The sequence below is a fragment of the Podarcis erhardii genome (genome assembly GCF_964252035.2).
Source record: "Podarcis erhardii genome assembly, chromosome: 3".
Taxonomy (NCBI): domain Eukaryota; kingdom Metazoa; phylum Chordata; class Lepidosauria; order Squamata; family Lacertidae; genus Podarcis; species Podarcis erhardii.
Genome location: NC_138507.1, coordinates 119,555,180 through 119,577,125, shown reverse-complemented (window position 1 = coordinate 119,577,125; position 21,946 = coordinate 119,555,180). Strand labels below are relative to the sequence as shown.

General features: G+C 47.5%; 1 protein-coding gene across 1 annotated transcript in view; it reads right to left on the bottom strand.

The window, feature by feature from the left end:
- Positions 1 to 13,995: 13,995 nt before the first annotated feature.
- Positions 13,996 to 21,946, bottom strand: part of PINX1 (PIN2 (TERF1) interacting telomerase inhibitor 1) — a 51,551-nt gene continuing 43,600 nt past the window's right edge. Inside the window, exon 7 of the mRNA XM_081854956.1 lies at positions 13,996 to 16,290. Coding sequence (XP_081711082.1) covers positions 15,700 to 16,290 — 591 coding nt within the window. The 3' untranslated portion in view covers positions 13,996 to 15,699. The remainder of the gene's footprint in view (positions 16,291 to 21,946) is intronic.

Below are 21,946 nucleotides of genomic sequence, written 5' to 3'. Positions count from 1 at the left end.
ATACTTTGGCCACCTCATGAGAAGAGAAGACTCCCTGGAAAAGACCCTGATGTTGGGAAAGATGGAGGGCACAAGGAGAAGGGGACGACAGAGGATGAGATGGTGGGACAGTGTTCTTGAAGCTACCAGCATGAGTTTGACCCAACTGCAGGAGGCAGTGGAAGACAGGAGTGCCTGGCGTGCTCTGGTCCAGGGGGTCACGAAGAGACAAACATGACTAAACAACAACAACAAAAGCCAGGAGGACAGTACCCCTGAGCAAGTGCAGAGCACCCCTCTTTTCACAGCCGGGCTGGACTTTATTAGGGCAAATGTGAAGCCAGGAGGACAGTACCCCTGAGCAAGTGCAGAGCGCCCCTCTTTTCACAGCCCAGCTGGACTTTATTAGGGCAAATGTGAAGCCAGGAGGACAGTACCCCTGAGCAAGTGCAGAGTACCCTTGAGAAGGTGCAGAGTGCCCCTGTTTTTACCAACTGGGTTCAACTCTGGAACACATCCAGTTGTGAGGACAGGAGGACAGTGCCCCTGAGCAGGTGCAGAATCCCTTTCCACCACCTCTGAACAGCCCCAGAGAATCCTCACACCTCTGGGGCCACCGGATGGGCCTTCACATAAGAGGGTGGCAATTCAAATCAAACTCTCCCCACCCCTATTCCAGTGCCCATTGGAAACCAACATACAAAAGCAAAGGCAACCCACCTCAATTTCCTACTCCACCTCCAAGATTATGGGAGGGTGGGGAGAAACCCGTTTCTGAGATTCTGAATCCTTCAAAATGGAGGAACCACATTGCGGAAGGATTCCTCCAAGAAGAGCTTGGCAAGGGATGCTCTGCAAAATGCTAATCTCAATACGATACGATATCTTTATTGTCATTGTCCCTTGCGGAACAATGAAATTGAAAAACTACATAAAACTACATAAAAACTACATAAAACTACCACAAAACTACATAAAACTACATAAAGACTACATAAAACTACATAAAACATTCAAAAACCCCTACAAAACTCTAAAACCCCATTTTAAAATACACTATACTACAGAGACCCCTTATGCTGCATTTAGAACCAGAATTGCATTAGTGTAGAAACTGTTTTTCAGGCGGCGAGTCCTGGCCTTTATAACCCTATACCTTCTTCCAGAAGGCAGAAGCTGAAAGAGATCATTTCCGGGGTGCGTACTATCATGTGCTATCTCTGCCGCTTTCTTATGGCACCTGGCAGCATAGATTTGATCTAAAGTGGGAAGAGTGCACCCAATAATTCTCTCTGCAGTCTTTACAACCCTGGATAGCATTGTTTTTTCCCTGGCTGTGCAGCTCCCAAACCACACGCACAGACCATAAGTTAGTACGCTCTCCACAGTACAATGGTAGAATGCCATCAACAGGTCCTTTGAGAGACTGTTTTTCCGGAGGATTCTCAGAAAGTATAACCTCTGTTGTGCTCCCTTCACCAGGTCTTTGCTGTTCTCTCCCCAGGTTAGGTCGTCTCTCAACTCCATTCCCAGAAATCGAAACACTGAGACCTGTTCCACGCAGGGGCGCCGACTTATAAAAAATATTGGGGGGGCGGGGGCCCATACCGACTTATAAAAAATATTGGGGGGGCCCAAGACCTCCAAACCGCTGCTGCTGGGGGAACGAAAGGGGTGAGCCCCAGGCTGCCCCGACCTTAAGTGAACCTGTGAGGGCCCGCCCTTTGCGGCAGCCGATTGGCTGCCGCCGTGGGCGGTGAATATTAATGAGCTAGGGGGAATCCCCGCTTCTCGCGGGGCTGATGCCAGCCCCGCGAGATTGTTGATGAGTCGAGAGCCCGCAACCCCACCCCCTCTCTAGATCGGGAGTGGCTTTGTTTTAACTCATTACTGAATGTATTTTAAAAGGTAACTATCGTCAAACAAGGAAAATAAAAAATACCAACATAATTTTGTGATTTTACAAAGCATAATATAACTAATAATTTTCTTAAATTATTGGGGGGGCAGAGCCCCCCCAAACGAATTTTTGAGGGGGCTCGGCCCCCCTCAGGCCCCATGGAGTCGGCGCCTATGGTTCCACGCATTTCCCCTCAATAATAAGTGGCTGAATATTCAATTTACATTTCCGAAAGTCCACAATGATCTCTTTTGTTTTCTTTAAGTTAAGCAATAAGTTGTTTTTCCTGCACCACTCCCCCAACTGCTCAACTTCCTTCCTATAGGCCGTCTCCCCCTCTCCAGCCGTAATTAAACCAACCACCATAGGCGCCGACTCCATGGGGCCTGAGGGGGCCTGAGCCCCCTCAAAAATTCGTTTGGGGAGGCTCCGCCCCCCCAATAATTTAAGAAAATTATTAGTTATATTATGCTTTGTAAAATCACAAAATTATGTTGGTATTTTTTATTTTCCTTGTTTGACGATAGTTACCTTTTAAAATACATTCAGTAATGAGTTAAAACAAAGCCACTCCCAATCTAGAGAGGGGGTGGGGTTGCGGGCTCTCGACCCATCAACAATCTCGCGGGGATTCCCCCTAGCTCATTAATATTCACCGCCCACGGCGGCAGCCAATCGGCTGCCGCAAAGGGCGGGCCCTCACAGGTTCACTTAAGGTCGGGGCAGCCCGGGGCTCGCCCCTTTCGTTCCCCCAGCAGCAGCGGTTTGGAGGTCTTGGCCCCCCCCAATATTTTTTATAAGTCGGTATGGGCCCCCGCCCCCCCAATATTTTTTATAAGTCGGCGCCCCTGCCAACCACCATTGTATCATCTGCGAACTTAATGATCTTATTACTGGGGTATTTGGGGCCACAGTCAGCTGTATAGAGCGTGTATAAAAGCGGGCTCAACAAGCCCCCCTGCGGCGTCCCCGTATTCGTGATGAGATCCGCAGAGACGTGGGAACCCAACCTGACCCTTTGGGAACGGTTTGATAGAAAGTCTAATATCCACCTGCACAAACATGGTGGAAGTCCCAGGTCTAATAGTTTGGGCACCAATCTATGCAGAAGAATAGTATTAAATGCAGAACTAAAGTCTACAAATAACAGTCTCCCGTAGTTCCCTTGCTTCTCCAAATGAGTCAGGACAGCATGTAAAGCCATTGCCACAGCATCCTCCGTGGATCTCTTTGCCTTGTACGCAAACTGGTAAGGGTCAAGTCCCACTGGCAGACAAGATAAGATGCGCTTCCTCACCAGTTTTTCGAAACATTTCATTATAATAGGTGTCAGCGCCGCAGGGCAAAAATCATTCAGACTGTCTATCTTTGATGTTTTTGGCAGGGGTATAATGGTAGCAGATTTCAGACAGGGTGGAACAGTGGCTTGGGCCAGAGACTGGTTAAAAATCTTCGTAAAGATTCCTGCCAGTTGGTCCGAACAATCTCTTAGCACCCTGCCAGCCACCCCATCCGGGCCCATAGCCTTCCTCGTGTTTACCTCCTTTAATATTCGCCTCACTTCTCCCTCTTCCACCTTGGCAGCATTTCCTGTATCTCTTCCTCCTCCTCCATCTCTTCCTCCTCCTAATCTCTTCTTCCTCCTCCATCTCCAGAGGCTTAGTATGACCCAGAGGTCACCGGATCCTTCAGCCCCAGAATGACTTTGGGCATGTACAGAGTGCTGTGTACCCGTCTATTGAATGAAAAAATTACCAAAGACCAGAGAGACAAAAAGACAGGCAACCCTCTCTGTCCTAAGAAGCAGAACTGTGCAAGATTTTGAATTACACTGTGCTGTTGGTCTGGTGTAGATTCAGAACATGAAAGAAGGGTCTCTTCCTTGGTCCTGTATACCTGAGGGAGTCTCTCCATCCCCATCGTTCAGCCCGGACACTGGGATGCAGCTCCGAGGGCCTTCTGGTGGTTCCCTCACTGCGAGAAGCCAAGTTACACGGAACCAGGCAGAGGGCCTTCTTGATAGTGGCACCCGCTCTCTGGAACGCCCTCCCATCAGATGTCAAGGAAATAAACAGCTACCTTATCTATAAAAGAGATCTGAAGGCAGCCCTGTTTAGGGAAGTTTTTAATATTTAATGCTGTATTGTTTTTAACACTTGATTGGGAGCCGCCCTGAGTGGCTGGGGGAACTCAACCAGATGGGCGGGGTATAAATAAATTGTTGTTGTTGTTGTTGTTGTTGTTGTTGTTGTTGTTATTCCCACCCACCCCCATGGAGCAAAATGGGATAGTTAGAGCTGGAAACCTTTTCAAACTATTTTGACCCTCTTCTTACAACATGCATAGGTAAAGGTAAAGGGACCCCTGACCATTAGTTCCAGTTGTGGCCAACTGGGGTTGCGGCGCTCATTTCGCTTTATTGGCCGAGGGAGCCGGCGGCCAGCTTCTGGGTCATGTGGCCAGCATGACTAAGCCGCTTCTGGAAAACCAGAGCAGCGCACGGAAACGCTGTGTACCTTCCCGCCGGAGCGGTACCTATTTATCTACTTGCACTTTGACGTGCTTTCGAATTGCTAGGTTGGCAGGAGCAGGGACCGAGCAACGGGAGCTCACCTCGTGGCGGGCATTCGAACCGCCGTTCTTCTGATCGGCAAGCCCTAGGCTCTGTGGTTTAACCCACAGCGCCACCCGTGTCCCTACAACATGCATAGAATCATAGAATTACAGAGTTGGCCAAGGGGCACGTGGTCTAACCCCGTTCAACGCAGGAATCCCAAGACAGAGACAGACCAATCTCTAGGTCCTTGGCCTTCAGTTTGGGACATGGTCTTCAACTGGAAACTGGTCTCGGGTTCAGTCTCCATCACCTCCAGGAAGGGCCTGGTGAGAAATCTCGCCTGAAATACTGGAAAACATGTTAGAGTGCACCCGCCCACACAACAGGTAAGGAACAAATAGAACTTTTAAAAAAGTTAAGATGTAATTGCAGAATGAAATAAAAACAGCAAGCTGTTATACGAAATAACAAAATCACAAGCATACTCCGCCAAATATCAAAGGAATTTAAATATCCCACTACCCATAATGAAGAATCAGAACTTTCTGACAGCAAGAGCTGTTCGACAAGGGAACAGTCTCCCTTGGGAGGTGGTGGACTCTTCTTCCTTGGAGGTTTTTAAGCAGAGATTGGATGACCATCTGTCATGAATGCTTTAGCTGAGATTCCTGCATTGCAAGACATTGGATAGATAGATAGATAGATAGATATAGATAGATAGATAGATAGATAGATAGATGATAGATAGATAGATAGATAGATAGATAGATAGATAGATAGATAGATAGAACTTTATTCGCATTAGCCAATGGCCATAGCAACAATAAAACATTACAGTCATACCTCGGGTTAAATATGCTTCAGGTTGAGCATTTTCAGGTTACGTTCCACGGTGACCTGGAAGTAATGGAATGCGTTACTTCTGGGTTTCACTGCTCGCGCATACGCAGATGCTCAAAATGACGTCATGCGCATTCGCAGAAACAGCAAATCGCGACCTGCACACGCACAGACGCAGGTTGCGTTAGCTTCAGGATGCGAACGGGGCTCTGGAACGGATCCCATTCGCATCCAGAGGTACCACTGTACAGTATATGCAGAGAGGGAAATTTGATATCAGAGCACAATTTAAAGCCCTGAATCAGCCGTCAGTTAGTGGCCCTTGTTCTGATTGCCCCTGCTATGAACCTAGCAACCTTTGCTGTTATCTGCTCATTTTGATCTGATAGGAGAAAGGACATTGTGGCAGTGGCTGAGCGCCCTGGGATGGTTAGTACGAGTGGGGTGATGATCTCGTTCCTCAGGTCTTTGTAGAGAGTGCAAGACAGGAGGACGTGTGCCGCTGTTTTGGTGCTACCATCTCCACAGGGGCAAAGACGTTTCTCAGGCGGGATCTTTTGGAATCGACCCTCAAGTACCGCAGATGGCAAAACATCCAGTCTTGCAAGTGTAAAAGCACGTCTGTATTTTGGGATAATAAGTTTGTGCAGATATGGGGCCAGAGAATCAAAATGGAGAGGTGGAAAATGAACATACCAAGGGCAGAATTTCCTTATAGTGCCCAGGTTGTTCTGATGCTCGGTATCTTTTAGGTATTGAGATGGGGCCCATAGTGAGTAGGTGTTGTGGGGATAGGCCACAAGAGTGAAGTTTTTGATAGACGGTTTTAAGCCAGGCACTTTTATGGGAATCTTGAAGTACTAGGGATAGTAAACCAGGGGGATTTGAGTTTAGGTGGAGCCAGAAGTTAAGAGTTCTTTGCCAAGTCCATACTTCTACTGAAGGGAGACTTGCCTCCAGTCGCAATGATGCGTTTGGGATGCATGGCGGTGCAGAAAAAAATCTGCCTTAGAAACTTTGATTGAACAGCTTCCAAAGTACTAAGGTGGTTACCAATCCAAATCTGAGCCCCGTATAGTAGCTGTGCTAGGGGTTTAGCTTGGAAGACTACTAGGGCTTGGACATTGGACTTGGCAACCCTTGGGGTCCCTTCTATGATTCTATAGGCTCAATTCTATAGGATTCACACACACCCCGAGCTATCATTAGCCACATCTGCTGTTCTGCATCAGTTGCTAGAATATGGGCAAGATTTTCTGCTGATGAAACACTCTCCTCAGGAGGCAGGCTGGTGCTGATGGGAATTGTAGTCCAAATCAACTGGATCGTTCCATTTTAGCAAAGGTTGTGTATATATGTGTGTGGGTTTTCTGAAAGCAGGAAACAAAATGGGAGTAAGGATGCAAAAGTCCTGATGCCAAGGGCCGTGGAGAGAGATTAGTAGCATCCGAAAGACTCCTGCTCTGATCTGACTTGTATTCAAGCCAATTTACCTAAAGACTCAGTTCGGTGATTCTATGTCCTGCTTGTGGGCTTTCTAAATATAAGGTGGCAGTTGGGATTCAGGGTGTTGTACTAGACAGATCTTTGAGCATCAGCCTGATGCTTTTATGTAGCTAGAACTTTGCAGAGAAACCGTAGGAAAAGAGATCTCTGCCCCATGGAGCTTACATATTTTGAGAGAGGGAAAACAATGAAAACAAATGCAAGAGGCAGAATGGGAGCAAAAGGTAACATGGGCTTCTATTTGGTTGGACCAACAACATCCAAGGATGCCTGGCCCTTAATGTTCAGCTCTGCTCATTACAGCTCGCCCACATGATCACCCAATCCATCTTTTCTTGATCGGTTTGATTAAACCCAAATTCAATAGGATTCACGCTCAGGTCGCCATGACATGGAGCTGTAAGCCAAGTCTTGCAGTTTGATTTCCAGACTTTGGAACCTAATGCTCACTGTTGTGGTTTTGTGCAAAAACGCTTTCCTTCCCATAAGACAGCAGCCGGGTGGAAGACTGTTGCAGCGAGTCAAGGTCTTCGTCTGCAGAGAATCAGAGCCCTCATTCATCACTGATGAGTGATTAAACCAAAGTGCTAGTTACAGCCATGTTGGTCTGCCATAGTCAAAACGAAATAAAAAAATCCTTCCAGTAGCACCTTAGAGACCAACTGAGTTTGTTATTGGTATGAGCTGACCATTAGGTCCAGTTGTGGCCGACTCTGGGGTTGCGGCGCTCATCTCGCTGTATTGGCCGAGGAAGCCAGCGTACAGCTTCCGGGTCATGTGGCCAGTATGACTAAGCCGCTTCTGGCGAACAAGGGCAGCGCACGGAAACGCCGTTTACCTTCCCGCCGGAGTGGTACCTATTTATCTACTTGCATTTTGACGTGCTTTCGAACTGCTAGGTTGGCAGGAGCAGCGACCGAGCAACATGAGCTCACCCCATCGTGGGGATGCGACCTGCCGACCTTCTGATCGGCAAGCCCTAGGCTCTGTGGTTTAACCCACAGCGCCACCCGCATCCCATAACAAATGTAGTTGGTCTCTAAGGTGCCACTGGAAGGAATTTTTTTATTTTGTTTAAACCAAAGTGGGCACCACCTGTGGATTCCTCAGTCAGGAGGGAACTCTCAACCCATCCTATCATCAGGTGAGGCCAGTCTTCTAACTGCAGGTGCAATTGCTTGAAAATCTTCCCATAACCCTCCCAGGTAGAGCGGGGAGGAAACTCTGTGCGAAGATTGAAAATTAAGATTAAACGATGGTACAGAACACTGACAAACTGGAACGTGTCCAGAGGAGGGCAACCAAAATGGTCAAAGGCCTGGAAACAATGCCTTATGAGGAACGGCTAAGGGAGCTGGGCATGTTTAGCCTGGAGAAGAGGAGGTTAAGGGGTGATATGATAGCCATGTTCAAATATATAAAAGGATGTCACATAGAGGAGGGAGAAAGGTTGTTTTCTGCTGCTCCAGAGAAGCGGACACGGAGCAATGGTTCCAAACTGCAAGAAAGAAGATTCCACCTAAACATTAGGAAGAACTTCCTGACAGTGAGAGCTGTTTGACAGTGGAATTTGCTGCCAAGGAGTGTGGTGGAGTCTCCTTCTTTGGAGGTCTTTAAGCAGAGGCTTGACAACCATATGTCAGGAGTGCTCTGATGGTGTTTCCTGCTTGGCAGGGGGTTGGACTCGATGGCCCTTGTGGTCTCTTCCAACTCTATGATTCTATGATTCTATTCTATTCTATGATTCTATATACATAAATATATAATTGTGTGTTTTATTAGGACCATTGCTATCTTGCTGGTTGTTACTATTTTATTTCTTTTCTCTTTCCTGCTTTCTTTCCATATTGTTCTGTACTATTTCTTTCCAGATTAGTTGGTTTCTTATTGTAGAATATGTTGGAAAGCCTTTAATAAAAATTATTGCAAAAATCTTCCTCTGCTTAATGGCAAGAATTATGACCATTCACAAGTTGCAATGTCCCCAGTTTATCCCTACACACCTCTGCAGCTAGATTGTGTTGATAGCAACTGGAGATCTGTCTCTTGCACAGGAGGGGTTGAAATGCTGTTTTAGAAAAGTGTGCATGTGTGGGGTTTTTTCTTTTTTTGGAGGGGGCGGAGATCATGGCCACTGGGCCCATCACCTCCTGGCAAACAGAAGGGGAAGAAATGGAGGCAGTGAGAGATTTTACTTTCTTGGGCTCCATGATCACTGCAGATGGTGAAAGCAGACACAAAATTAAAAGACGCCTGCTTCTTGGGAGAAAAGCAATGACAAACCTAGACAGCACCTTAAAAAGCAGAGACATCACCTTGCCAACAAAGGCCTGTATATTTAAAGCCATGGTTTTCCCAGTAGGCCACCTCATGAGAAGAGAAGACTCCCTGGAAAAGACCCTGATGTTGGGAAAGATGGAGGGCACAAGGAGAAGGGGACGACAGAGGATGAGATGGTGGGACAGTGTTTTTGAAGCTACAGGCATGAGTTTGACCAAATTGCAGGAGGCAGTGGAAGACAGGAGTGCCTGGTACATGCGGTCACAAAAAGTCGGACATGACTAAACAACAACAACAACTCTCAGCACCCTTAGAAAACTACACTTCCCAAAATTCTTCGGGGAAAGCCAGGACGGTTTTAAGTGGTATCACAGTACCTTAAATGCATTGTGTGAATGTGGCCAGGTCAGGCAATCAGTGCAGTCTGGCAGCAGTTTTTTGCAACTTTATCCTGGAGAGGAAATGAACCTGGGACGGTTTGTTTTTGCAAGGAAAACAAGAGCTCTGACACGGAGTCTTCCCATATCCCTTGCCAATGCATGTAAAACCACGTTTCGCAGAGAGGTTCATAGAATCATAGAACTGTAGAGTTTGAAGGGACTCCTGAGTTTCATCTAGTCCAGGGGTCAGCAAACTTTTTCAGCAGGAGGCCGATCCACTGTCCCTCAGACCTTGTGGGGGGCCGGACTATATATTTTGGGGGGAATGAACGAATTCCTATGTCCCACAAATAACCCAGAGATGCATTTAAAATAAAAAGACACATTCTACTCATGTAAAAACATGCTGATTCCTGGACCGTCCACCGGCCGGATTTAGGTGGCGATTGGGTCGGATCCTGCCCCCGGGCCTTAGTTTGCCTATCCATGATTGAGTCCAACCCCCCTGCAATGCAGGAAACTCCGCTAAAGCATTCCTTACAGATGGCCACCCAACCTCTGCTTAAAAACCTCCAAGGAGAGGAGAGTCCACGACTTCCAGAGGGAGAATTGTCAAATAGCCCTTACTGCCAGAAAGTTCTCATTCTTCATTACAGGTGGGGTATTTAAATACCGTATATTTGGTGAAGCATGATTGTAATTTTGTGTCATGGCTTACTGTTTTCATTTCATTCTACAACTCTGCCATACAGTTTTATGGAAGGGGTAAGGGATAAAGGCAGATTACATAACAAGGCAGAGAAATTGGTTCACTAATTGGCCAGGCTTTGTTTGGCCACTAAGCCTATTATGTCATCAGGGGGCTCACCCTTTATTGGGGAGGTGCTGGTCAGGTGCTTTCAGGTGTAGTGTAGTGGTTAAGAGCGGTAGTCTCGTAATCTGGGGAACCGGGTTTGAGTCTCCGCTCCTCCACATGCAGCTGCTGGGTGACCTTGGGCCAGTCACACTTCTCTGAAGTCTCTCAGCCCCACTCACCTCACAGAGTGTTTGTTGTGGGGGAGGAAGGGAAAGGAGAATGTTAGCCGCTTTGAGACTCCTTTGGGTAGTGATAAAGCGGGATATCAAATCCAAACTCTTCTTCTTTCATTTAAGGCAGCGGTTCTCAACCTGTGGGTTCCCAGATGTTGTTGGACTACAACGCCCATCATCCCTGAGCTCTGGCCTTGCTAGCTAGGGGTGATGGGAGTTGTAATTCAACAACATCTGGGGACCCACAGGTTGAGAAAGGCTGATCTAAGAGGCTCGTATTTATTCAAAGCTGCAACATCTTATCCATTTACCTGGTGAATTAATCAACCAGAAAACTTTTGTTGATTGAATGATGATTTTAACCACAAAGCTGAAGGCTTTGATTCCAGTGTGTCTGAAGCAGTGCGGAATGAAGGTGACACTTTCCTTCTGAAATTCAGGGGTGAATCTGAACATGTCTTCACCTTCTCTCCCATTTCTTTGCACCATTGCAAAAGGCTATTTTAGCAATGACTAAATCGAATGGCTATTTCAATGTCAGCTGAAATCTGCTGACCTGCTGGTGGCTCCCGTTTTGCTCTAAAGCAGGGATGGTCAAACTTTTGTCAAGTCAAGTCAAGTCACCTTTCTTGGCATCACATAGGCACATTCAGAATACATTCAGAATAAATAAGCCAGTGCGATTCTGTCGCCACCCCAACAGCACAGCCACCTGCCCAAGGGAAGAAGCGAGCAATCTGTTTCATCTCTGTGGGTTTCCAGCAAGGGCAGGATCCTGTAGCGTACTTCAGTGACAAAAAATCAAAGAGGAACTTAGCTACTGTCTTGGTGAGCTCCTGCTCTTTACCCTGTAATAAGAAGCGTATAACCTCTGTCTCTGGTTTCCATGTTGGAATACATAGATGGTCTACAAACTGATGGTGGAGATCATAATACATTTTATATTTAAGGGCCATGTGAGCTAGAGTTTCCACCAGGTGGGCAGATCTCATCTACTTCTGCCAAACCCGCAAACCTACCCGAAAGGAGGTTAGAAGGATTAGAATTGAACCTAAAGGTAAAGGTAAAGGGACCCCTGACCATTAGGTCCAGTCGTGGCCGACTCTGGGGTTGTGGCGCTCATCTCGCTTTACTGGCCGAGGGAGCCAGCGTACAGCTTCCGGGTCATGTGGCCAGCATGACTAAGCTGCTTCTGGCAAACCAGAGCAGCGCACAGAAACGCCGTTTACCTTCCCGCCCGAGTGGTACCTATTTATCTACTTGCACTTTGACGTGCTTTCGAACTGCTAGGTTGGCAGGAGCAGGGACCGAGCAATGGGAGCTCACCCCGTCGTGGGGAGTCGAACGGCCGACCTTCTGATCGGCAAGCCCTAGGCTCTGTGGTTTAACCCACAGCGCCACCCGTGTCCCACAGAACTGAGCCAGCGAGAAAACCCTTCTTTCTTGTGAGCCAAACCTTTATGGCTGGAGGGCCACAGTGCCTCATGGGGGCCACATTCTAGCGATCGATGGGGCCAGAGGCAAAAAGTAGGCAGAGCAACAGAGGCAACTTCCTTTCTCTCTTGTACTGTAAGGTTGCATGGAAAAATACAGGTCTAACAAACACACAGCCAACTTGCCTCTATATTTCACCCAGGCAGGCATGAGGCATTATCTCAGTTCGAGGATGGCGGCTAACAGATTGAGGTTGAATCCTGACAAGACATAAGTAGTGTTTTGGGGGGACAGGAGGTGGGCGGGTGTGGAGGACTCCCTGATCCTCAATGGGGTAACTGTGGCACTGAAGGACCAGGTGCACAGCCTGGGAGTCATTTTGGACTCACAGCTGTCCATGGAGGCGCAAGTCAATTCTGGGTCCAGGGCCGCTGTTTATCAGCTCCATCTGGCTGAGACCCTACCTGCCCGCGGACTGTCTCGCCAGAGTGGTGCATGCTCTGGTTATCTCCCGCTTGGACTACTGCAATGCACTCTACGTGGGGCTACCTTTGAAGGTGACCCGGAAACTACAACTAATCCAGAATGCGGCAGCTAGACTGGTGACTGGGAGCGGCCGCCGAAACCACATAACACCAGTCTTGAAAGACCTACAGTGGCTCCCAGTATGTTTCTGAGCACAATTCAAAGTGTTGGTGCTGACCTTTAAAGCCCTAAACGGCCTCGGTCCAGTATATCTGAAGGAGCATCTCCACCCCCACCGTTCTGCCCGGACTCTGAGGTCTAGTGCCGAGGGCCTTCTGGCAGTTCCCTCATTGCGAGAAGTGAGGTTACAGGGAACCAGACAGAGGGCCTTCTCGGTAGTGGCGCCTGCCCTGTGGAATGCCCTCCCTTCAGATGTGAAGGAAATAAGCAGGTATCTTCTTTTAAAAAGACATCTGAAGGGAGCCCTGTTCAGGGAGGTTTTTAATATTTAATGCTGTATTGTTTTTAACATTTGATTGGAAGCCGCCCAGAGTGGCTGGGGTAACTCAGCCAGATGGGCGGGGTATAAATAATAAGTTATTATTATTATTATTGGCTTAATGGTGAATCCTTAACCCTCGAGTACCAGAGCTTCCAACATTTATAGAGCCATCCAATGCATGCTTAAAAGCGAGTTGTGCTGCATTCAACATGGTTTTTACGCTCAGTCATAGCTTTAAATGGACTGAACATTGGATCAATTGACTGGAATTCACAGAATTGTAGAGTTGGACTCTAAGAGGATCAGTTAGTCCAACCAGTTGCAATGCAGGAATATACAGCTTTCTCATCCGGGGATCGAACCTGCAACCTTGCCCTTATCAGCACCATAGTCTAACCAACGGAGCTATCTAGCCAATGCACCTTTCTGACGTGCTGAAAAGGTACACAGATTAAAAACAAAACAAAATTGCTTTTGGTACAAGCTTATAGAAATTGGAGGTGGCAAGCACTGGCCTAGAAAGGGGGCAGCAGGGAGCGTGGTGGCAAAAGCTGACGAGAGTTCAAAACTTCTGGAGAGCACCAGGTTGTGGAAGCCATGGCAGGAATAATTTTGATTCCTAGGGAACCTTGGGGATCCCTGGGTATGCATGACGGGCCACAGCAAAATTGTATTTTGGCTGCTCGAGAGGGAAGCAGCAGATAGGACACAGTGATGAACATGGGATGTGAGGGAGGAAAGTATTTTAACAGCTGGAATAGCTTGGTTGGTTAGAGCATGAGACTCTTAATCTCATGGGTTGCATGTTGGGCAAAAGATTCCTACATTGCAGGGAGTTGGGACTTCATGATCCTTGTAGTCCTTTCCAACTCCGCAATGCTACGATCTCATGCGCCAAAGCGAAAGAGCAGACTGTACTCATGCGTGTGCAGAGATTACGAGTAATACGGTGATCTTCCGATCACTTCCAAACCAGCCACAGGCTTCTTACACACCCCGTTTGCTCGATCTGTTTACCGTGTTGGTCTCGCACCTGATTTTCCACCGAGATTGGCGCTCCCCTTTGTTAAAATAATTGCATTTTGCGTGTGAAGCTTCGCAGACACCAAAACAGAGATCAAAGTGTAGATGGGGGAGATTTTATTTCTTAAAAAAACAACAACAACCCAACACACACCAAATTCTATTGGAGAAGGCCTCCGTCCCAAAGCTTCATTTCATTCTTTGGAAGGCTCGCAAGGGAGCCCGAAACCCACAACTACCCAAACAGGCAATCTGGAGTTAGCAACCAAGGCTGAAGGGCGTCTTTGGATTCACGCATTAATAGGCAGCGATGCAGAGTTTTGCTAGCAGTGATTCATTGCCTGCACTCAAGGCCTGGTGCTCTTTTGAAGTGTGCCAACAAAACCTAAGGAATGCAGGTTCTTGATTTTTTGCAAACCACTAATTAACAGATACCCCACCCCGTCCAATCTCTGCAGGGACATTTCTTTGGGGCTCTGTTACAGAGGCCGCCTGGGTTAGCCATCACATCATTTCCCCGAAGCCTGGTAGGGTGATTGGTTTCTGCCAACGTGGCAGCAAATAAGTCTATGGCATCCTATATCATGGCGAGTCCTTACGCAAGCTGGAAAAGCCAACCCAAGCGTCGTAAATCAAGGCATTTCATAATTAAGAGAAAAGGCTGGGAGGAGTGTTGAAAGGCAACAGAACCTAGTGTGCTCTGTAGTGATGGCGGGTGTTGAGAATCAAAGAGCCAAGGTCACCTTTCTCTAACCTGGTGTCCTCCAGAACTACAAATCCCATCAGACCCTGCCAGCACTGCCGTGTCACATGGCTGTGCCGATGGACGTTATAGTCCAAAACATTTGGAGGGCACAAAGTTGGGGTACCAGTGCCCTGGCAGAGCCCAGTGGCGGTGGCTGCCTTGGGGCTCCCTTAAAAAAAGATTGTGGTTCCAAAGAGCTGGGTCTAGCCTCTGTCTCAATTCCCCACAATGCCCCTGGAGGCAGTGTACCTCCAGGGGCATTGTGGGAAAATGCAAATGGTGGAAACATCCAGTCACCTGGTGCTGTCTGGGGTGTTACTGTTGGTCCACTGAGAAGACGGGGACCACCACCTTGCTCAGGTAGGTGACCCCCTGCAGCACCCACTGGCAGGACAGGTGTGCCCAAAACAACCACCTGTATTGATCCTATCACTTATCTGCCAACATGTGGAAATCAGGGGACCACTGATGTTCTTTTCCAGGAGTTTCTTGTTAATTCATTCAATTCACCGAAATCACCAGTAGATTCTGGAGCAACTGGATTGAAGGCTTGCTGATTCGGTTCTTAAGTTATCAAGCAAGCCCGGAATAAAACCAGAACCAAGTAGAAACAGTCCTCCTTTGACTTCAACTGTCTTGTTTGGAGGGTGAATCGAAGGTCCTCTTCCTTTTGGTGATTTTGTGTGTGTGTGTTGGGGGTTGGAAGGAACTATGAATACGAGCCCAGGATTCCTTCAGAAAACACAGGGGGTCCAGATGACCCTCCTTTGTGCTGAACGAACCTGAGAGGGTGAGGGGTTATCACACCCCCACCTGCCGAAAATTCAAGGTGACTGTGCAGGGCAGAAGAAGGGGGTGGGCAGTATGTGGCTTCAAGAGAACTCTTGGTGTGTTCCTTCAATGCATGGTTTGTGTTTGTACATGTGTGAGAAAGAGGGAGAGATAATCTCCCTACTTCTATGTATGAATGTGGGCACATTGGGGCACCTGGCTAATACATTAGGGCAACCAAAAACCAACAATTCAACCAGGTCAACAGTCTGCAGAGTGTATTAACTGTTAACTGGAGAGTGTCTTCCTCTTCTTCTTCTTCTTCTTCAATTTTTTGACATCTGCCCCTGCATCCCTGTCTAGCTTTTTGCCCTTGTTCTTTCTCTTTCCTCTTGGCTCTTCTGAGTCATTGCTTTCTGCATCAGAAGTTCCTGAGCCACAACTTCCTTTCTCTTGGGCGCCATTTTGAGATCCGTTGCAACTAAGGCTGCCACCGCCAGGACTAGAGTGCTTAGATTTCTTCTTCTTCTTCCTCTTCTTCTTCTTCTGGGTGTTGAGCTTCTCCACTTCTTCACTTGAGCCAAGATCCCTGGGGCATTTTGCCTCTGGTCCTTCAAGGCCATCCTCACTTTCAGAACAACCATGCTTGGAGTACTTTCTTTTCATGGTCCGGGCTACCAAACACTCTGACTCCTCAGCCATCGCTGGAGGAGACTCAGCTGTCCTGAAGTCATCCTCACGCTGGGCTTTCTTCAGCTTGGCCATGCGCTTGGCAAAATACTCCTGCACGGTAAGGGCACTGGTTACGGTGTTGCCAGAATCCACTTCGTCTGATGGGTCCTCCTCCTCTTTCTGGTCCTCCTTTGGAGATTCTGCAGCCTGCCAAGTGAAAGGGGAGAGAGATGAAGTTAGTGAGCCAAACTGCCTTCCAACAGTTGAGGGAGTTGGGTATTGTTTAGCCTGGAGAAGAGAAGGCTGAGATATGAGAGAAGATGATCCATCTTCATGGATCTCAAGGGCTGTCACATGGAAGAAGCTTGTTTTCTGCTGCTCAAGAGGGCAGGTCCTGATCCAATGGATTCAATTTACAAGAAAGGAAATTCTGACCCAACATCAGGAAGAACTTTCCGACAGTGAGAGCTCTTCGACAATGGAACAGACGACCACACGAGGTGGTGGACTCTCCTTCCTTGGAGGTTTTTAAGCAGAGATTTGGATGGCCATCTGTCACGGATGCTTTAGCTGAGATTCCTGCATTGTAGGGGGTTGGACTAGATGACCCTTGGTGTGCCTTTTAACTCTACAGTTCTTTAAGTCTAGTAAGCCTCATATAAACCTTCCTTAATGATTATCCCCTGCACAAAACCTTCTCAGAGCTGTACATAATGAAAGTGCTTTCTCAGTTCAGCAGGCTGCTTAGGCTAAATCCAAGATGGCAGACTTACTGCTCCAGGAAAATATTAATGTAAAAAGGGCCCCACTAAAGCAAACAGTCTAGCTGGTCAACGACTAAAAGATATCGAGCATCAGAACAACCTGGCTACTATAAGGAAATTCTGCCCTTGGTATGTTCATTTTCCACCTTTCCATTTTGATTCTCTGGCCCCATATCTGCACAAACTTCTTATCCCAAAATCCAGGTGTGCTTTTACACTTGCAAGACTGGATGTTTTGCCATCTGCGGTACTTGAGGGTCAACTCCAAAAGATCCCGCCCAAGAAACGTCTTTGCCCCTGTGGAGACGGTAGCAGCGAAACAGCGGCACACGTCCTCCTGTCTTGCGCTCTCTACAAAGACCTGAGGAACGAGATCATCACCCCACTCGTACTAACCATCCCAGGGCGCTCAGCCACTGCCACAATGTCCTTTCTTCTATCAGATCAAAATGAGCAGATAACAGCAAAGGTGGCTAGGTTCATAGCAGGGGCAATCAGAATAAGGGCCACTAACTGACTGCTGATTCAGGTGCTTTTATATCAAATTTCCTTTTCTGCGTATACTGTAATGTTTTACTGCTGCTATGGCCATTGGCTAATGCGAATCAGGTTTTATATCTCTCTCTCTTAACGTAAAAAGACTGGGGAGAGCAGAAGGAGGTATTGGTGAACACGGATTTGGAATTGAAATAGAAATCTGTTTAAATACTACATCCACACTGACTACATCTCACTGACTTATGAGGAACGGCTGAGGGAATTGGGGATGTTAACCTGGGTAAGAGGAGACTGAGAGGTGAAATGATAGATATCTGCAAATATCTGAAGGGCTGTGACATGGAAGAGGGAACAAGCTTGTTTTCTCCTGCTCTGGAGGGACTCTCCTTCGTTGGAAAAAGGAATCTCTGACAGATGGTCCACCCAACCTCTCTTTAAAAACCTCCAGTGAAGGACATCGGAGCAGCAGAAAACAAGATTGCTCCATCTTCCATCTCGTAAAATAATCGCTCTGCCTTCATCAACCAGAGGCCCTTCAGATCTTTTGGACTACAAATCCCATCAGGCTCAGCCCAAAACATATGGAAGGCACCAAGTTAGTGAAGGCTTGCAAGAGGCTTTTGTTTCACGGGGCAAAGTCCTGTGAACACAAATACGCCTAAGAGTTGGGCACAGGCCAGCCCAGGGACCAAGCGAATCTTTTCTTTCTTTCCTTTTCCTTTTTCTAAAGGAGAATATGAGCCAGAGGTTTTTTTAAGTGCCCCAAGAAACACTCCTGGAATCTCAAGTGCAATGTTATTTTTGTTGCACTGGGATTTGGAGTGGAGGTCTAGCAGGAAGCTGCTTCCCTGCTCTGCTCCTAACGAAGCAAATCTGCATATTCTCCGTCATTAGGACACTAATTCCCAAGTCCCGTGCCAGGAGGGCAGACGACTGCATAACGCCTCATACGTGAACGTGGAAAACAATATATATGAAAAGGGCCTGTGAGCCCAAAGGCAGTGGAAAATTGCATTTGACAGAGCAGGGGTTTGGCTTAATTTTAAAGGAAACTAATAAATTTATACAGTGAAGAGATAATGTATCCTGGGGCGTGTACTTACTGGGCAGATGTGCCATTGAGAGTATGTGTGGGGAGGGAGAAGAGGCATGGATGGTCACCATCTTGGATGGATTTAAAAGAGGCTTAGACAAATTCATGGAGGATACTAGCTACAACATCTGTGTACTACCTCCATTGTTGGAGCATTGCAGGGGGTTGGGCTACCATTCCATAATTCAATTATCTATGAATACCAGTTGCTGGGAATCACAAGCAGGGAGAGCGATGAAGCACCCAGGTCCTGCTCATGGCCTTCTGGTTGGCCGTTGTGAGAACAAGATGCTGGGCGATACGTGGTCCCCTTTGGCCTGATCCAGGTACAGGAACATTCTGAGGTTCTGAAGGCAAAGGTAAAGGGACCCCCAACCATTGCGGACGACTCTGGGATTGCGGTGCTCATCTCGCTTTACTGGCCGAGGGAGCCGGCGTACAGTTTCCAGGTTATGTGGCCAGCATGACTAAGCCACTTTGGCAAACCAGAGCAGCACACAGAAATGCCGTCTACCTTCCCACCGGAGTGGTACTTATTTATCTACTTGCACTTTGATGTGCTTTCGAACTGCTTGGTTGGCAGGAGCAGGGACCGAGCAACGGGAGCTCACCCCGTCGCGGGGATTCGAACCACCGACCTTCTGATCGGCAAGCCCTAGGCTCTGTGGTTTAACCCACAGCGCCACCCACGCCCCGGAGGTTCTGAAAGTCGATACAATTTAGGATGAATGTTGACAAGCTGGAACGTGTGCAGAGGAGGGCAACCAAGAAGATCAAGGGTCTGGAAACCAAGCCTTATGAGGAACGGTTGAAGGAGCCGGGTATGTTTAGGAGGAGACTGAGAGGAGTTATTATAGCCATCTTCAAATATCTTAAGGGCTGTCACACGGAAGATGGAGCAAGCTTGTTTTCTGCTGCTCTCGAACCAATGGCTTCAAGTTACAAGAAGGGCGATTCCAACTAAACATTAGGGGGAACTTTCTGACAGTAAGAGCTGTTCAGTAGTGGAACGGGCTGCCTCCCAAGGAGGTTTTTCAGCAGAGGTTGGTCAGGGGTTCTTTAGCTGTGGTTCCTGCACTGCAGGGGTTGGACTAGATTACTTTTGGAGGTCCCTTCGAACTCTACAAGTCTATGATTTTATGAAAGGCTCCCTCCCTTCTCCTTCTGACTGCATACCAGTTCCGACGCCACACTTTACACAATGACAAATGTCTCCACCACCCCTTTGCCAACTCCAGCCGATCGCTCCCTCCACAGACTGCTCTGACACACGTAAGCAACCTGTACAGGCCGAGATGCATTTCCAAAGCTGCCTTTGCAAATCCGGCCAGAGACACATTAATTACCACTAAGGAGGTACGCGGAGCAGTTTTTGACAGGAACACAGGGCTTTTAACTCCCTTCGAGCCAACGCCAGACCTGGCCTGGCCACAAGACTGGAGCTCAGAGAAACCCGCGAGGCCTGGAAGAGAGGGAAGCCTGCCAGAGGCCCCTGTATCGAATAGGAATTTTAATAACCACGGGCCGTTGAGCATGAAGGCAACGGGGCATGGAGACAGGTAAAGGCAGTGTCAGGCCCCAAACAAACTCGCACATTCGGTTTCGGGGACACTGGTGGGAGACCATCAATCATATGGGAAAAGACGGGGCGGTGCCAGGAATGCCTCGCATGAAGGGTTCCCTGCGAGGGAGCCATGGAAACCAGGCAGGTATAGCAAATGGCTATTTCCAAGCAGGCTGGCCAGGTGAAAATTGGCTGGCACCTGCTGGATGCTGGGCAAGAAAAGAAGAGCTGGAAGGGATGCCAAGGGCTGTCTAGTCTAACCCCCGGCAGCGCAGGAATCATGGCGAAAGAATCCCCGACAGATGGCTATCCAACCTTTGCTTAAAAACCTCCAGAGGAGGAGAATCCACAGACTTCCGAGGGCGTCCGTTCCACTGCCCAACGGTTCTTCCTGCCAGAGTTGCTGCGGTGATGAAATGGGGGACAAAATGGTGGAGCACCTTGAGCTTTTTCTTGGAGGAAACTTCATCCAGGCAGTCTCAGGGTATTAGCGCTCAGGTCTGGTTATGTGCTAATCCTTTGCTGTACTGCCTGTTGATTTATGATCTGATGATGATGATGATTTCAATTTACTAGCAGTCTGCTGTGTAAAAAGTCCCAAACTGACTTACAAAGGGGTGCAGCGTTTTCGGGTTGCGCTCTGCGGCGACCCAGAAGTAACGGAACATGTTACTTCCAGGTTTCGCCGCTCGCGCATGCGCAGATGCTCAAAAATGAGGTCACGCGCATGCGCAGCGAATCACAACCCGCACACGCGCAGATGCGGGTTGCATTCGCTTCAGGATGCAAACAGGGCTCCGGAACGGAGCCCGTTCGCATCCAGAGGTACCACTGTATAAATTAATAAGTAAGAATAACAATAGTAAGTTGAGATCTTTCGCAGTCCGCATCTGTATCAGAATTGTTTCTAAGGCGTTTTAAATATGTCTTTATTATTATTCATTATTTGCTGCCCAGGGCTCCTTTGTGAGGAAAGACAGGGCATGAATTTAATCAGGAAAAATATATACTTCAAATCATTACTTACTTACTACAGCTCCCGAAATGGAAAAAAAATAAATTAATCACACTGCCTCCCTTAGGCAGCCTGCTCAAAGGAGTCTACACAGTGTGTTTCTGAATGAGTCACAGTTCTGGGCATGTCTCCTCTGAGGACAAGTGAGTCCGATGTGCGTCTTGGCATTTGACAGCGTGCGAAGGTGACCCAATTACACCTAATGGCAGTGACGTGACAGAAAGTAGGAAGCCTCCTTTGCGAACGGGCGATTTGGCTAACATGAGACGCACGCTTTAAGAAATATTTCCTGACACGGTAGCTGTTTGGGATCCTAAAGGCAGAGAAATATGTTGAGGCGTAAGCAACAGAGATGATGGCCAAAGACGCTTATGCACACCTGGAGCCAAGGATGGAAGGGCTTGTTTTATGACGAGGCAGAAAGATGAAGAGGCCTATCCCGCCCATCCAAAGATCTCTTTTGTCTCGACCCACAGCCAAACGGATCAAGTCAAAGCATGACTGAGCACTTGGAAGGCTGGGGAATCGTCATCTTTCCCCAAGGAGGATGAGTAATCTGTGCGCAACAGTGTAGAGTTAAAAAAAAATCCAACAATTTTACCAATTGGTTTTGAAATTTATTTTTTAAAATAATTTTTATTAAGGTTTTTTAAAACAAATTTTAAAACGTTCAAGAAACTCAAATTACATTTTACATACTCAATATACCCCCCAACTTCCCTTTCTGGTTTAGAGTGTATTATTTTTGTTCAGCATATAGTTTTGTATCCTTTCTATGATAAAATAAACTTATTTCTTAATCTGTACTTAGTCTCTTAGTTTGTATTTACTATTTGTATTTGTCTATTGCAAGTGTATTACTCAAAGCCTGCAAGTGAGTTCATGTCAATGTATTGTTTCTGTATATATATCTTAAAAGGTTCCCAATC